General features: G+C 43.2%; 1 protein-coding gene across 3 annotated transcripts in view; it reads right to left on the bottom strand.

Annotated features, from left to right (window-relative positions):
• Nucleotides 1–16583, bottom strand: part of pax7a (paired box 7a) — a 43482-nt gene that overhangs the window by 11621 nt on the left and 15278 nt on the right. For all 3 annotated transcript variants that reach the window (XM_005724638.2, XM_005724639.2, XM_013908558.1), the window contains exons 5-7: nt 10849–11048; nt 3795–3960; nt 3127–3323 (exon numbers count right to left, since the gene is read on the bottom strand). In XM_005724638.2, the coding sequence (XP_005724695.1) occupies nt 3127–3323; nt 3795–3960; nt 10849–11048 (563 nt within the window). The remainder of the gene's footprint in view (nt 1–3126; nt 3324–3794; nt 3961–10848; nt 11049–16583) is intronic.

The raw sequence follows: 16583 nt of genomic DNA, 5'->3' as shown, positions 1-16583 counted from the left end.
CTATCCACCATACCTATCCAGCTCACAGACTTCCCACTTTCCCTATCACGTCTCCTTATCATAAGGACACCCTACAACAGGCCCTGCATGCATTTCCCACTTTGATTCAACAAGAGAAATGCTTCCCGTTCCCTTTTCCCCCCTCCTCCTCTATATTTCTAGAAATTCTGCCACTGAGCTCCTTTCGCTGGGCTTCAGCAAGTGCCGTTGTTTTCTTTCCTCTCCCAGCAGGTGTCCCTGTCATGCAATAATGAGGAATTCAGCCCAAATGGTTTCACGCAAATGCAATGGCCATGAATGCTGCTTCAAAGAATCATTTGAAAAGTATCTTGCAGCATCATATTACTGGGATTTGTTGAAAATGTGCTGCATGCTTGAGAGATGATTGCCTGTTAAAGTGCACCTCTTCAGCTGAAAGAACGCCAATTTGCTCGTTTGTTTGTTTTTTACATGTGCAAAATTCATCGTGGCGATGAAAGGTCAAGAGGTCTACTTCAAATGGAATATTAAAAATGAAAAAAAGACCAGAGAGAAAAAGCAGGCGTCAAGCTTAAATCTTCAGGTAAGGATGGCTGAAATGCCTAACCTCGATGCCCTTGCCTGTACCTTTTTCCAACACCTGCTGTGCTGCTAAATGAAACAAGGCCAACAACAAAACACACTTCTGGTTTCATACCTATTGCCCAGCCATGCACAGCTTCACTCCCATGACCCCTAAATATACTGCCTCCCTCAACCAGCCAAACACGCTGTATATCCCACAATGACAGCAACCAGTTTGAGTGTGGATGGCTTTTCCACTGCCTGTAATGGGAAAATGTGTGCTGTCGGGATAGGTTATGGGATTGGGATGGACGCGAGCTCCTGTCGGGACTGCTGAACGCTGCAGGATTCCATTACAGACTTGGCACCTCGCCACCGCAGCCCATTTACTGCGAATCAGAGAATTTTTGTCAATCTTTACAGCAACCGCGAGGCCATCAATGCCAGGCACTTGAAGAAATAGCTTGCACATTCCAATGCACAAGCATATCTCGAGCAAACAGATGCCGTGTGTAACTTACAATATCATATTCTCATTTCCATCTCGATAGAGAGTCTCTTTGTGTTGATTTTTTTTTTCAATTACAGGAAAGGAGGAGAAAAAACAGGGGAATAAAAAAAAATAACACGAAAAATAAACAGCGAGGTGTGGAACGCGTGCCGATAATTTCCAAAGATGAAACCCAGCCGTCGTTTGATTGAAATTCGGTTAAATGCAAGGAGAAGACAAAGCCCTCTCCGACTCTGAGATGTTAAAGTGGTTGTTTGTTCTGTGAATTTTCTGTGTCGTGAGTTTTCTGTGACGAGCTTGCGAAGTGAGAGGGGGGACAGATAGGAGCTGCCCAGCACAGCGGGATGCTGCACCAGGGAGTGAACTCTGATTCTGCTGTCAGTGGGAGCATTCATGTCCACGCTGAGAGACTGATAGGAATGCCACACATCATTCTTCAGTGTGGTGCAAACTACTGCGCAGCCAAAACATCCACACCATATACATATGGAAACTCCCCCACACATGAAAGCTGAAAACGCACACAGTTTAACTTCAAAAATAATGAAATAAATCTAAAAAAAAAAGGACAATAAACAAATAAAGTTTATTTTAGGTTGTTTTATACAAAGACTTTTGTCAAACCATGTCGATAGAGTAATTGAATACTGAAAATCCAGGCTGCACAGTTGCCCAAAGGCTCCTGTCCTAATCCTCACTATGACAGGAAATGTTTAATATCCCAACACATTCTGGAATGTCTACGAAGAGAAGGAGAGAAAGCGGCAGTGTACCCCACGCCAGTATTAGAGAGCCATTAATGAAAAAAAAAAAAAAAAGACTCCATGTTCCTGGTGTTTTTCTGCAGGTTTGCAGTGAGAGCATTAGCAGTTAAAGCCTCTGTGCCACGATTAACAATCAAACACGCTGTGAGCCTCCATGTTATCCTCCGTCGCTCCAGAAGGAGAGAAAATCTCTTTTTTGTCACACAATCCTTAATTCTTTCTTCTCTGAAGAAAGAGGGTAATACCAAGAATGTTTCCAATCTGCTTTGAGAAATATTGGAAGAAAAAAAAAAGGAAAAAAAAAACTCCCAATAAAACATGTGTGAACGACGGGGTAATTGTGGACAAATGCAGCATTGAAATTCATTTTCAACTCTTTACACACCATTTCAATCTTATTTTCTGCCTGTTAACCACATCTTGTTGGTGAGGGTGGGCAAGACTGGCCAGTATTGATGGGTAATTGTGTATAATTCACTCCGTACACACGATTTGCATCAATACAAATCATTTTTCATTCTCTGCTACTTAAAGCTCAACCCTTACCACAGTGTCCTATTTAAACGCTCATTAATGGAGGAGTCCAAAGAGGTTAAACATCTGAAATCCAGCAATTTAGAGAGAAGAAGGCAAACAAATGTGCACATTTAGCCACATGCTTTGAGATGGCAAAAGGAGAATGGGTGGGGATGGTCCTTTTTTATTTCAAAGGGAAACCCAAGGTGGTCCCCGTAATATTAAAAAAGGAGGTAAAGTGAGCAGCAAGGTGAACTTACAGGGAAGCATGTGCAACCCTTCTCAGAGATGCTTGTAAATCGCGTCGTAAAGACATGAACAAAATCACACATAGCACTGGAGTCCTCCAGCTGCAGACAATTACGTGAAGAAGATTATGGGTATACATTTATAAGCTTTAGCTAATTATTTCATCTGCATGTGTTCTCTCTCTGTGCTGTGCAGGATTTAGATGTCCCAGGAAAGTCGAAACCGCTGTTTGGAGCAGCTTGAGTACTTGCGGTGCTATCAAGATGAATTTTAATTTGTTGATGTTAATCCAATTGTTTTACAAATGTAGCAATTTAGAGTAGCTAAAATAAATCCAGGGCTTTGGAACATGAACATAAAAGCCCACACTGGCAGTTATTTTGCTGAACACGCTGTTTCTGAATTTTAATTTGCAGTCAAATACAATTACATATTCTGAAGTGCGAGAGGAGGAGGGGGAGGAGGGACTTTGGTACACTAAAGAGTGTGAACGCCACCTATGTGGGAATATGCAGACAAGTGATGAAAGTTCACTGGACTGACCTGCGGGGAGAGCCCGTTGCCAACGGGGTTCATGTGGTTGCTGGATGCTGAGGGGCTCATGAATGTGTCAGAGTAGCTGGAGAAGCTGTGGCGATTGGACGACAGACCGTAAGCAGAGCTGCTGTCAGCACTCAGACCTCCCTGATGCATGGAGGATGGAGGCAAGGGTTGGGGCCTGTGCAATGTACTGCTGCCCTCTGACATAAAAAAACAACAACACATGAGCACAGGTGAGAACAAATCAGGGAAATTTCTTAAAATTTTCTTAAAATCTGGGCTGAGGCCCACCCGGAATCCTCACAGAGGCCTCACAGTTTGAGCTCAGTCAGTCATAAGTCACACATTAAGTGTCCTGCCTGTGTATTCTTTGGCAAGTAGAAATGCAGCTTTACAAAGGAAAAGCGTAAAGGACAGAAATGACCTTTGCTCATAATACAACCCTTATTTTTGTCCCACTGTGACAAAGATGTGATTGTAAAGATAACTGCTCGCTGCATGGTTCTTATATGCTGCACATGATTCAGACATAATTTATGACACTATTACCACAAAAAATATGGATGGCATACCACAAATAAGCAGGACTAATGCAATATTTACCTAAATTTGATTACACTCCGAGAACAGAACATAGAGTATATTTTGGCTGGATGCTGTGTCAACCTCACCCTGCGATAGTGTGGTGCTGGGGTAGCTGGACTCTGGTAGCTGGTATGTGGGTAAAGTTGGCATCCCCGTGGGTGGGAATCCTCCAGGAAGAAGGTGGTTGAAGGCAGCTAGCTGATTGGCCCCGGCCTGTTTGCGCCACCGAGCCCGCCTGTTGCTGAACCAGACCTGCGGGAATAAACCAGATATTGTAAAAGGCATGAATCCAAATGGCTCACAGGATTTGATTTGATTCATTTTCAGCTGTTGTTTTCAGCGTCGTCTGTTTTTAACGAGAGTCTGTTTAGACTCTCAGTGGAGTCCGCCGGCTCCTGCCACCTGCAATTAATCTGCTGGTTGGCGTGAGTGTTGTTGCTGGTGCTGTAGGAGCTCAGTAGTGTGGTCCCTGTCTTTCTTAAGTGGTTGAGGCTGTGATCTATGTAAACAGGCTGCCCTAAGTCCACTTCAGAAGGAAGGAGTCGTTTAAAGGTCAGAGGTAGGTCACTAAGCTCCGCATCACACACCTCGAGTATGTTTGTGAAGCTGCTGCATGCTTTGAGGGAGGCCCATTTTCCCCATTTCTGGAAGCACAGTTAACTTGTTCATAGCTATTGTTCTGTTTCAGTGTGGCTGTGTGGTTGTTTTTAAAGGGGAAAAAAAACAGGTTTTAACTTCAGAGTCGAAACGCGAAGTTCTAAGGCTACAAACAGCAAAAATGCTCGCAAAATGAGCAGCGCTACTGAAGCGCAGACAGACAATGTCACTTCCCTGAATGAAAGGGGGGGAAAAATTGGACCCTCTGGAACGGCAAAGATTTACACACTTTAAAAAGGCTTCTGCTTCAACAAAACATGAATATAATCAAGCCCTTTTGAAAAGATCCTGCAACCTGTTCCATTTAACCAAGACAAGGCCCGGGTTTCACTGTGTGCTAAGGGTTGAAGGACATTGATCTATGCCTCGCACAGGCAATTCATCAGAGTTTAATACACTGTCAGCGCAGTTCATCTACTGTTGTGTTTCAAACGGCCAGGGCTATTGTGAGAGCACATGAAAGAAGGGGACAAAAGCCCCTCCATACGCCACAGAGAACAGTGGACACAAAGAGGGGGCGTCCCTTTTAAACAGGTCTTAAAGAGGGACACTTTCAAGGGGACTTACACAGCGACATACTCACTGCTTTTTGGGGGCTGCCTCTTTTTGTACACACAAACATACATATAAACTTGTAGAGGCTACAAGGGATCTCAGCCCGTCGGAGATCTTAATTTGAATGTGCTTCTTTTCAAACACATTCACTGCCTCTGGTGTTTTTCTTTTCTTTTCCTTTCTTTTATTTTGACTATTACTCAGTTTAGTAGCGAGTGCTTAGGAGAAAGAAAATAAGATGCAACAGGCGATGACTGTGTCGGCACTTGAGAAAAGGGCAAACCTCAATTATGCAGGTGGAAAACCAACAGGAAATCTTTATCTCAAGCCCGATTGCTCCTGAAGACTACGTCTGAATCCCTCAATCAGCTATTCCAAAACAAATGTGGTGTGTGTGGCTTTCGGGAAATTTCTGCTATTGGGATGTAGTGGAGCGTGGTCCAAAGTCTGAACTAAGCTCCAACTGGGCCAGACAAACAGCTGCCTAGGCTCAGGGGAGGAGGACACGGGGGGGTACACCCCTTCCTTCCACACACTCCCGTTCACCCCACCCCGCAGTGCCACTTCACCTCCGACCTCATCGACTCACCCCACTCGTCTTTTATGTTCACTTTAACTTCCTTCTCCCTTTGTCATCTGAGCTTAGGAAGGAGCTGTTCCATCATGGTAGCCACAAAAACGCTTAAAACACTGAAGTCACTTTTTGCTTTCACCATTTTCCTTTTTCACAGATACATATTCACAGCCTCCTATTGTTAACTTTGCCTATATATTTATATATTTTACTTCAAACTACTGTTTTTTTATTAAACCTAATTGTGAACATTTGTTGAAAACATCTGACATACAAAGTTTGTGCAAATTTAGTTTAGTGCAAATGTTCAGTTAAATAATTTAGTATATACATTTCATCTATCATGCTACTATGGAAAAGCTATTTCTGCGGCACAGGGGTCTGATCTCAATCATTTCTCATCTTGTTCCAGCTGCTGGAAAGTCTCACACAGAGAAAACTCTGGAATATCATCATGATTTATTGAAATCTGCAGTACTCTGAGAATTTCAACAGTGAAAGTTTTGCAGACTACCATACAGGCTGCAGCTCTGTCAACATGCACAAACAGTGGATGCAATGTTTAACATATTGGACGGAAGATGAGCATGCATCACAGACTGAATGGCTTTCTCCAGCAATCACTGGGCTCTTAGCACAGACTGGGATAAACATGTATTCAAGAGCCTGTACACTATCACACACATGCATACATTACTTGCACAGTCTTATACATGCACACATCCACTCTCACACTGACTAACACACAGCCTGAAGCTGAGGATTTGAGGCTGCGCTCTGGAACCTGATCACAAAGTCACCTTGGACCACAGATTCTCCTCTGCTATCCCCAATCCGGTTTAATTCTCTGCAGTACAGAGAGCTGCAGCACTTCTCCATGACTCCCTATCTACCTACAAATGTGCAGTTGAATTCCAATGGCTCACTTGTGCTTTGTTTTTCACGTACTAAACTGTTTTTTGCATCTAGTGCACTTGGATAGGCCTGCACAGCAGCTCTGGATCTTTATGGAGGAAGTTTTGGGAGGAAGGGCGAAAAGAGGAGATCTAAAACTCAACATTGGGAGTGAAGATTGTTGTCGAGTGCAACCAGAGTAGAGGCCGTAGATGCAAACCTGAAACACCTCAAACAAAAAACAAAAAACCCCTGCAAATACGACAAGGAGCAGGACAGTTTAAGTCTCGTGTCTGTGTTTAGCTGCATGCATCTCTTCGCTGCATGTAATCTTCCATTCACCCTCAGCCAGCAGAATCGACTCCCAGCGATCAAGTGGCATTTGGCGTTTTCTTATCGCCGATCGGTGATGACACACGCGCGCGCACACTCACACTAACACTGTAAAGGCGTGACACTGCACTGCAGTAAAAACCTGTCAGTGTTGTTTCTCTTAAATAGGATCACTCATATTTCAGGATTCTCCATTTATACAATCCTCCATGAATTATTTTGTCAAAGACAAGTACTGAATGTGTGACGCCTTTCAGGAGCCAATTTGCACCATTCGGTAGATGAATACCAAGAGCCGAGATAATGACAAAACAAAATGTGCTGCTGACTTCATATCCACAGAAAACACAGAGGGGTGATGCAACCAGCTTCAACACACAAATCCTCTTCTGTCTCACACCACGCAATACCCCCCTCACCTCCTCCCTCACACCTCCCCTCCTCTCGCCTTCCCCTCTTCTTCTTCTTCACCCCCCACTCCCCACTTCCCTCTCTCTCATTCCCTCCCTGCCTGCCTTCCAGACTGGCACTATGCTAATTAAAGTAGCTAGGAGTGTGAATTTGTGAGGAGAGTGGGATTAGCTTGATAAGTATCAGGAGTACAGAAGCACTGTACCAAAGTCATTTAAATTCTAATAATAAGAAACTGTTAGAACATTCACACTGATGCATTGCAACAATTTCTCCCGTACAATCTACACAAATCCTATTTATTCCTTTATGAAAAATAAACCCGTACTGGCGGGAATGTAGTTGCCCGTTGGATTTTGTGGCAACAGTCGATCCATCGTGCCTTTTCTGCTGAAACTCAATGACGACCTAAAAGTCAGGGAACTGTGTATCACCTTTTGACATTAAGATTATATTTTCACCAGCTATTTGGAACGTTTGAATCAGCATTAGTCTGAATTCAGCTACACTGCTCTGTGACGTACAGATGCAGAGGCCGGCCCGGCAAACAGACTCCACCGAGGCCTGTTTCCCTGTTGCTCGCTGCATGCACCACCAGGTCAGCGTGAGCCACAGATAAAGAGAGAAACTTTTTACCAAATTGATTTGCACACTTCGTAAAAGCAATGCTTATACCTTATTAGATTCCACTACCTATAATAGCTACATGCAGAATGTTTATTGGTAATGAAAGGGGACCTATGTGACAGATTCGGGAAAGCTAGCCAGCAGCCGCACGCTGAGATGATGAGCCTCAGCCGACACTCTGGAGTCAGTCTCTTTGGAAACTTCAGTCTAAATAGAGGGGAATGTAATTTGCTTCATTTGCTAGAGCTGATTTACGGAGGCCTGCGCAGCTCTCCCCATCCTGGTCCACTCCTCAACACAGGGAGCAAACACAAGCGCTGCTCTCCTGGAATGGCTTTGCTGCCTGCTCCTGTTAAAACTGAGGGGTTATCAGATGGAAAGTGGCAGAGCATACTGCATCAGTGGAGGATATAGTGAAGGTAGACTTGGCAGTGTCCCCTCCTACTGAGACAGGCTGGAACTAATTGCTGAGAGATATGGATCATATCCCACAATTTGTCAGTTGGGGTGATAAAACCACTGCAGGGCTCGGGGTGGTAAGGGAGTGCTGGTAGCTCTGCTGAAAGGGACAGCGAGGTTGATAAAGATAGATGGTGAAGGGGTCTTAAAATGGCAGGCGAGGGCAGACACAAGGGAGTTAGCTCTGTTTACGAGTTTGGGTTGTGAGTCAGCGCTAAGCCAAACACTCATCACTTCAGCGAGAATCAAGCGGTTTAATTTACAACACGGCTTTGAGCTCTGGCTGCTGAGCGCCAGCGCGGCCATGTTTGCAGAGGTGCTTGCCGCACGAGTGCTTTTACCTCTGCACCGAACCTAAAAACTGCTTTTCACATTATCGCTGTGTTTAATGACAAATGGATAACAGCGAGCCGTGACAGCTGACACACATACGAGTTAAAATATGAGTCTATGAGCCTCCTCCAACACCCCCCTTCCTACGGACAGTTTCTCAGCCCCAAACACCGGTTAAGTCTCTGAACGACATCTGGAACATACGTCATTGCAGCTGTGCTGGAGAGGCTTTTCTCTCAGGCCAAAGGGTCTCCTCTCTTCTGCCCTGTGATGGGCCATTTGGGCACCTATATGTAAGCCCAGCTGGTGGAAATTTCCCGAACCAAGTGATACAAATAGCACTCACATGCACAAGCTGGCAAATTTACATTTAAACAACATCCTTTCATATTTAGCTTCTATTCTCTCTCACTGTCTAAATGCTGAAATGTTTATGTGGCATCTCCAGTAGTCATTAAGAACAAACCCCGAGATATATTTGGGGAAACACAGAGATAAAACTATCAGAAAATTCTTAGAACCACAATCCTTGAAACATGCTCGTCACACTGTAGGGCAACTTTGGGCATTAATATATTTTGGCTACCAGAGTCCCTTTCTTTGTAACCTTCTCAGAAAATTAAGTTTAAGTTGACCTTTTGAGACTTTCAAAGCCTTAAAGAATTAGATTATGAGCAAAACAGCATTAACAAATTATAGCCATGTCTCAAATTCCTCAGGTTTTCACATGACATCATTTAAGTCTATTATCTAACAGCAGAGAGGCAGCAGTCGCTTCATGTTCTTTTTCTCCTGCTCTCATGTTTACATGAGATACACATTAAGTCACGCTTGAATTTTTCTTTTAAACCCAAAGAGGGACCACGCTCCCTGATGACTTTGAAGTGCACTACAAAGATGTATATACTTATATCACCTCTGTCATAAGGTTTGCTTAGTTTGTGTGGCTATATTTGTCCGATCAAAATGCAAAATTGAATGCTATTTTTAAATCAATAAAATAACTATCTTGTCTTGTCGCTTCTTACACTTTAAAAAAAAACAACGCTCAAATATATTGCCTTGTAACAGCGGTGAGATACATTTCTCTTTCCCTGAGTGAGGCATTACACACTCAGACATATTGGACATCCTTGTTGGGGGGTTTCAAGATGGACAAAGACATGTGTGGAATCAGTTACCCAATTGCATGTTTGGAGTGTGATGCACAGTTAGCATGCAGTGAGGAGTTGGAGGGGTTAGGGTAGTGTGAATGACTGTGGTAAGAGGAGAGGGGTGCCCCAGACCCTTTTTCTTTTTTACTAGCAGTTGATTGATTAATGTTGTTGTCGGAGCATAGGGTCCCCAGAGAGGCTGAAGAGCCCTGTGTGATATGTGGTGGGTTTTACAAGCAGCGGCGAGCTTGAAAGTGATGGGATGAGATCCTGGCCAAAGGCCGAAATGAGAAATCCATCAGGAATGCATTCCCTTTCTCTCCTCTCCCTTTTTTTCTCTCTCCCTCAGTCTTTGGTAGAACAGCTGCTGCTATAACTCTACTGTACATATCTTTCTTCAAGCTTACATACAACTGCAGGGCACTCAGGCTGTAGGACAGGTCCCCGGATCTGAGGTGCGAAGGAGGGGAGTATCTCTGTCAAAGTACTTGAACATGAAAGATAATGGTAGACAGCAAGCTTCCTTACATGCAACAGTGAAGTATGACAAAAAGGGGCAATATGGCCCTGATGGATGTGTACACCAGTACCATGGGTAAAAGAAGGCAAATGTTAGGTTTTGGGGAAAAGATATTGCTCTTTGCAGTATCTTTAGTTGTTGCTTTAGTTAGATGTTAGCATTTATGCAACACAGAATCCCTTAAGTCTTCTGTATGAGCTAGGCCTCAGTGATTTTCAGCACTGATGGGTTTTTGCACAAAGCATAGCTAAACCTCAATTACACATGCGCTTCTTAAAGGAGCAATGTACCTAAATTACAAATAAACTACTGAGCACTTTGCTGCTAATTTTTCATGTAAATTAACCTTTAAGATTTCATAGGTGGATGTTTGCAGCATCAAAAATCACTGGAACTCTTTCATTTTTTTTTTTTTTTACTAAACACAGTGTAACAAGGTTTGCTGCATGTTCTCAGAGCTAACTGGAAAGCGATGTTTGCTGTGTACTGATGTCTCAGACAAAGGGGTCTCAAAATGATCCAAACTTCACAGCCGAGCACCAGCGGAAATGCGTTTTCATGCAGTCTGACTACATCACAGTGTGCATGCTTATCAGTCCGAGTACTGGCACTGCTTGTCTAACCTGTACTCTGGCCTCTGTAAGTTTCGTCCTCTGAGCCAGCTCCTCTCTGGTGTAGATGTCAGGATAATGCGTCCTTTCGAAAGCCTTCTCCAGCTCTTCCAGCTGCTCGGCGGTGAAAGTGGTGCGGCTGCGCCTCTGCTTCCTTTTAAGAGGCAAGTCGGGCTCAGAATCGACATCTGAACCATCATCTGTCCGGTTACCTGAGGGGAAAAGGAAAGGACAGAGGGCCACTAAATGAAAACAAGCTAAGAAGCCTTTTATGTGAATATACTGAGTAGTGAGGGGGGGAAATAGCCGCAAATATGGGTTGAAACTTATCATAAACTCAGCATTAAATGGATTCTAAAAGAGCCTCTTTTGTAGTCTCAAGAGTGGGGGACTGGCAACACAGTGGATTCAAATGACAGCTACTTTTCTCTCAGTATACAACTGGGAGAATATTATCTTAATCTGTGGATATTTATTTAATATAGAAGAGCCCCTGATATACAATCCTGCCTCTGAGAGGGGCCCCAGAGGCTGTGAATGCAGAGAGCTGAGGGGGAGTGGGGTGTTGGTGGGTAGAGGGGTTAATCTGCACAGGCCACCTTGCTGCTCCTCACCCTGCTTTTCTCTGTCATTGGCCCAGGGCACACTGCTCATACACAGTGCAGCCAAAACGTATAAAATAGAACACAATATCACACCAAAACCATTCAGTCCCATGTGTTTCCATCTGCTGTCATTAAATGAATTAGAACACATTTTACATTACTTTTTAGGCATTCAACTAAGCTGAATTTTTGCTCGAGGAATATAGATACAGCACAAAGCCGTACAATCCAGGCCGACAGGGAAATTTTTGACAGCAAATATGCATTACCATTGCACATTACCATTATAACTGAATTTAGAAAATTGCATCATTTTCACCTCCTCTGCATGTCTATTCAAACTACATGGCCCTTTTCATTTCATGTCATAAAATTCATATTTTCATAATTTCCTCATTGAGACATTGACAAGGGTGCGTGATGTGCCAGTGTTGCTCCAGGCCTAGTTGGATTGCATCACGCACAGTCCAGAAAGTGTGGGAGAGGGAAAATAAAGAGAGATACTGAAGAAGAGGGTGCATGAAGAGATTTCCGCCTCTGACAGAGGCCCTTTGCCATTCAGCTCGAATGAAAAACTATGCTGCTCACCTGAGTGTCTCGCCTGCGACTGATTTGTTGTTTTACAGCTCCAATCTCCGCTCGTAGCTCACTCTAGTCAAATCTTTCAACATAAGTGGACAAAAGAATACTCAGACCTGGCCTCCAAATAACAACTGTGAGAACAAAAGAGCAACAGAGCTGGCGGAGTCTCAAGGCCAGCTCCAGAGTTTAATTAAACAAGGAATTATGGGATTATATGGAGACTATCATTACAGGCCACTCTATGAGTCTTCTACGAACATTTTTTGTCCCCCTGAGCTCATGCTCAATGATTCTCTGCGGATTACATGTGTCCGCAGGACATGAGGCCGCATTCATTAAATCAATTCTTCAGTCTTATCCTTTTTAATAAAGATTGATTCTTGAAGCACAAGCTCACTCCGCTGCAGAACACCCTTGAACATACAAAGTTGAATATGTACATACACCACATATCCCTTTGTTGGTTTTCATGAGGATGCGTACATCCATTTGGGCAATAACTTGCCATGACGACACTTGAGACCAGCCCAGCGGTCTGCGGATCACTTTCCAAAGTCACCTCTGTGTCCTACAGGGAGACGCCGGGGCCACAGCCGACACATTCTCAAGGGGTTCGGAAAAAGACACCAAAGTCTTCTCCACCTCAACCGATTTTCTTGTCCTCCCCTTTGTTCGAGGTGGGGTTTTTTTTTCACTGACTTTATTTTGTCGCTAAGCTGATGTGGCAATCTTTGTCACATTTAGCACCCATTAGCAGGCAAATGACGCCTAAGCACCTCAGCAGACAATAGCTTGTACTTCTGCTCGTCATTAAGCCCCGCAGAGCCAACACATCTGCTCTCGTACATGAACCAGAAGCACGAGGTCAGCGGCCCTGCCTGTAATGAGTAAGGAAAAATGGAACACGGCACACGCTGTATGGAGCCAACTGGGAACGGGGTTGGATGTGAAACTCATCTATATGCTGACTATATTTGGGTGAGAGAGAGCCCGCCGCTGATTGCAGCGGAGTTGCAATAAAGGACAAGTCTATCCAAAGAGCGGAGGAATTAAAACGTGGTCTGAATATATGCCAGTTAAACACAAGCACGCATGCACGCACACACAAGTACATACAGAGAAAACAGCCACGTCTTCAGCTGTCTTCGATACAAAACACTTTAAAATCAAAATTTCATGTCTCCTTTTTCTCCTCACTTATTTGCCAAGGTGAACAGACAAAGACAAAATACGACTGAACAAAATCCCTGCAGGGCTGTCAAGGTCAATTCCTTAATGGTCTGTTCGGCACAAAAAAGGTACATTCTGATTAGACCTTTATATAATACGACTGCTGTAATTTCCATTCAAATGTTCGTGGGATATTGATAAACCACTCATGCCTTGTCTCATTGCTTATTGTGCAATTAGAATCTAATTATGTGGCATCCAGTGGGCACGATTAGTGTCGTGTACTCTCCTCCAGGGGCCCTCTGAGGTTTTCCCTCAACATTGATTTAAAATTGTGCCCCATAATAAACAGGAATTAATCAGGTTTGCACTCTGCTTTGTCAAAGTAAATACCTGATAAAGATTCAAATTAGCACTGGTTAAACGAGATGGTTATTGCACAGACGGGTTTAAGGACCGACTTGAAGATAATACAACACTGATCTACAATATTACAAGTTACAGTCCCAAAATGTGACTGATCTGATAAGTTTAAGAAGGCAAAAAGTCAGTGATACAAGTAAACACATCCGTACTACTGTGCAGATCAGCTGCATACATTTTATATACACCTATTTCTATTATTCTGTTTTGCAGTTAGTATTTTACCAACTGGGAAAATTAATCAGATTTTATTTATGATATTTTTAAGATTTATTTAAGATGTATTTATTTTGAAAAGCCATCAAAAAACACATATTTGTATTTTTTCTCTTGAGATGTTTCACATCCATGTCTATATCATTCAATAGGAGGTCTATTTAGAACAAACATATTTATTATATTTAGTATTTAGCAATTTTTCGTTAAGGTTTTAATGTGGGTTTGTTGCTTTGTAGAGTTTTGCTTTTATTATATGAACTATTGTTGGTATAGTGAAATAAGTGATGGGTGGTGATGGGTGGGGGTGGGGTCTATAGTACACGTGAAGCTTACAGATGTGAAGAACCACATCCTTTCACCTCAGCGTGACTTTGCGTCAGCGATGCTTTAATTCTGAGCAGACCTTTTAGATAGCACATTCCTCTTGGTCTTGAAGGACTCGAGCTGCTAGTTAATAGTTTTAAGGTTACTGTGAGGTTTAAAGCCTGCTCTCTTGCTTGATGCTCCTCTGCTGACCTTGCAGACAGAACACAGGCAGATGGGATCCTCATCACCCCGTTTCCTCAAAACTCGTCCTCATGTCGACCCCCTCCCCACCTACTCCTCCAGGGCTCCTCGCATTCTCCCTCCAAACCCTCGGACTCCTCCGGTCCTCCACCTTTACCCCCGAGACACTGAAGTAATCCTGATTAAACGGACAGCTGTCCAATCAATCCGCACAATTAACCACATGATCTGCGGGGTTACAGGTTTACGATACGTCACCCTACCAATAAACTTCACGCCCGCCCGGCATTTAAAAATCCTGGCCAAATTTGTGCATCTGATACGTTTAGTTGGTGCTAAAAAGCACAAGAAAAAGATAGCTCGGGACTGATAAATACAACTATTTTAGAGCTTTTATGTAGAAGTAAAATATATAAATAAAATAATACTTTGGGGAAGGAATTACAATGCAAAAACAAAAGACCATTTTACCAGAAGATTAAAACTTTACTTTCAAAATCATAAAAAAAGGAAAAAAAATCATGGTTTTGCAGCAGTGCAGGTGCTTTATCCCCTATCTCACCTGTCAGCAGTATTAGCATCAAGTAAAGTGGCACTCATCCTAGTCAGGCTGTCTCTGATATCATAACCCATGGCCTCAATATCAGCCGTACCTTTGCAAACTATCCAAGACAGAGGGACAAAAACAGACAGGGCTTTGGCAGTGCAGCATTAGCTCATAATGGCTCATTTTGAAAAGCATATTAGTTCCAGCATAATTACAATCAGGCCTCACGCTCTCTGTTTTGCAGGCATTCACAGGACCAGCCTGTGAGCACCGAGTCACACCAGTTGACTGTGACTGACAGCAGATTTAGTTAAAAATGGTGTTTTTTCCTCCCTCTTTTTTCCCACAGGACAAAAATAACACCACATCTTTTCTCCCTATTTATGTTGACTTGTTTATTTTGTGCCTACCTTTTGTCGTACTTGATACCGCAATTATACTTTTTGTCAGTCAGAGGGGGTGAATATCAAAAGGCCTAATTATGCAAACAGGCCTGTGATAAGAGGCATCTGCCTGAGATGGGATCTGCTATCTCTGACATGCATCTGTCTCTGTGCTGTCTTTGCTGCTCCAGGCCTGCATATAAACAGCCCTGCCTGTCCTCAGGACTGCATGCGATTCAACCACCAACACTGGAGTGGAGGGATGTTTCGGGGGCGGGGGGTGGATCGTGCAGCAACATCAAATAACTAACAACTTCCCAATTTGCATTTTTTGGAGAATGGTGCGGCATCTCTGCTTAATGCACTTGCCTGTTCATCCTAAAGGGGTTGCCAAGTTAAAGGAGGCATATTCAAGGCATTTACTGCAGGATGTATCTGAGATAGGAACCTCGTGTGAATACAAGATAGACGACAGCGATAACCAGAGTGGTTTATAGACAGACACTCTATGAATAATCTTTTATTCCCCCTGTAGTTATCTCCCCGCATGTGAAAAACAAATTCAAAACTCTGAAAGCAACGCATAACCTCGGAACAGCTCGAGTTTACTCGTTTGTATGGTAATAAAATAGTCAGATCAACACACCAAATAATTTATCAAAAGGCTGCATGTGTGGCAAAACCAGGTTAACTGCTCACTTGGTCTGGTAATAGGCCAGAAAGCGTTATCACTTTTCTCCTTGTTGACAAGGACCTTCTCTGGGCAGTATTTTGACATTTAGGTAAAATTGAATCTGGATAAGATGTGTAAGGATACATAAGGACATGAAAATCCACCAGATATCTAAAATAAAATCATTCTTAGATCACCTTTATGGACAGATATCAGCGGTTTCTGTTTTGTCTCATGCATATCATACTGATTACTAGTTTGTAGCAAGTGGCTGAGGCCCATTGGCACTTGCCCCAAAATCTATTTCAAGTGGTAAGATAGCAAAGTGAGACCGGAAACAGAGCTCTAAGGTCTATAACGTTCCATAAAGTTATCTATTACTTTATAAAAACTTCAAGTGAACCCGAAGACTGTCCCGTTGTTGCTGCCAAGCGCAAAATCTCCTCCTGTCACTGTCAGGAGATTTAGGCTCTCTTACGTTGGCATTCCTCAGGAAAATTCCCAAACTTTTTCCTCTTGTCTCTCTGACAGAATCGCGCTCTTTAGGAGGCGCTTGAAAAAAAGAAGAGGAGAAAAAGGCAAAGGAAGAAGAAAGATGGAGGCTCTATAATCTTTGGCTCCCACAACAAACAATTAGC

Source organism: Pundamilia nyererei, unplaced genomic scaffold (genome assembly GCF_000239375.1).
Source record: "Pundamilia nyererei isolate P.nyererei 1_Seehausen unplaced genomic scaffold, PunNye1.0 scaffold00012, whole genome shotgun sequence".
NCBI classification, from domain to species: Eukaryota; Metazoa; Chordata; class Actinopteri; order Cichliformes; family Cichlidae; genus Pundamilia; species Pundamilia nyererei.
Note: the sequence above shows the minus strand (reverse complement) of the source record. Positions and strands in the feature narration are given on the sequence as shown.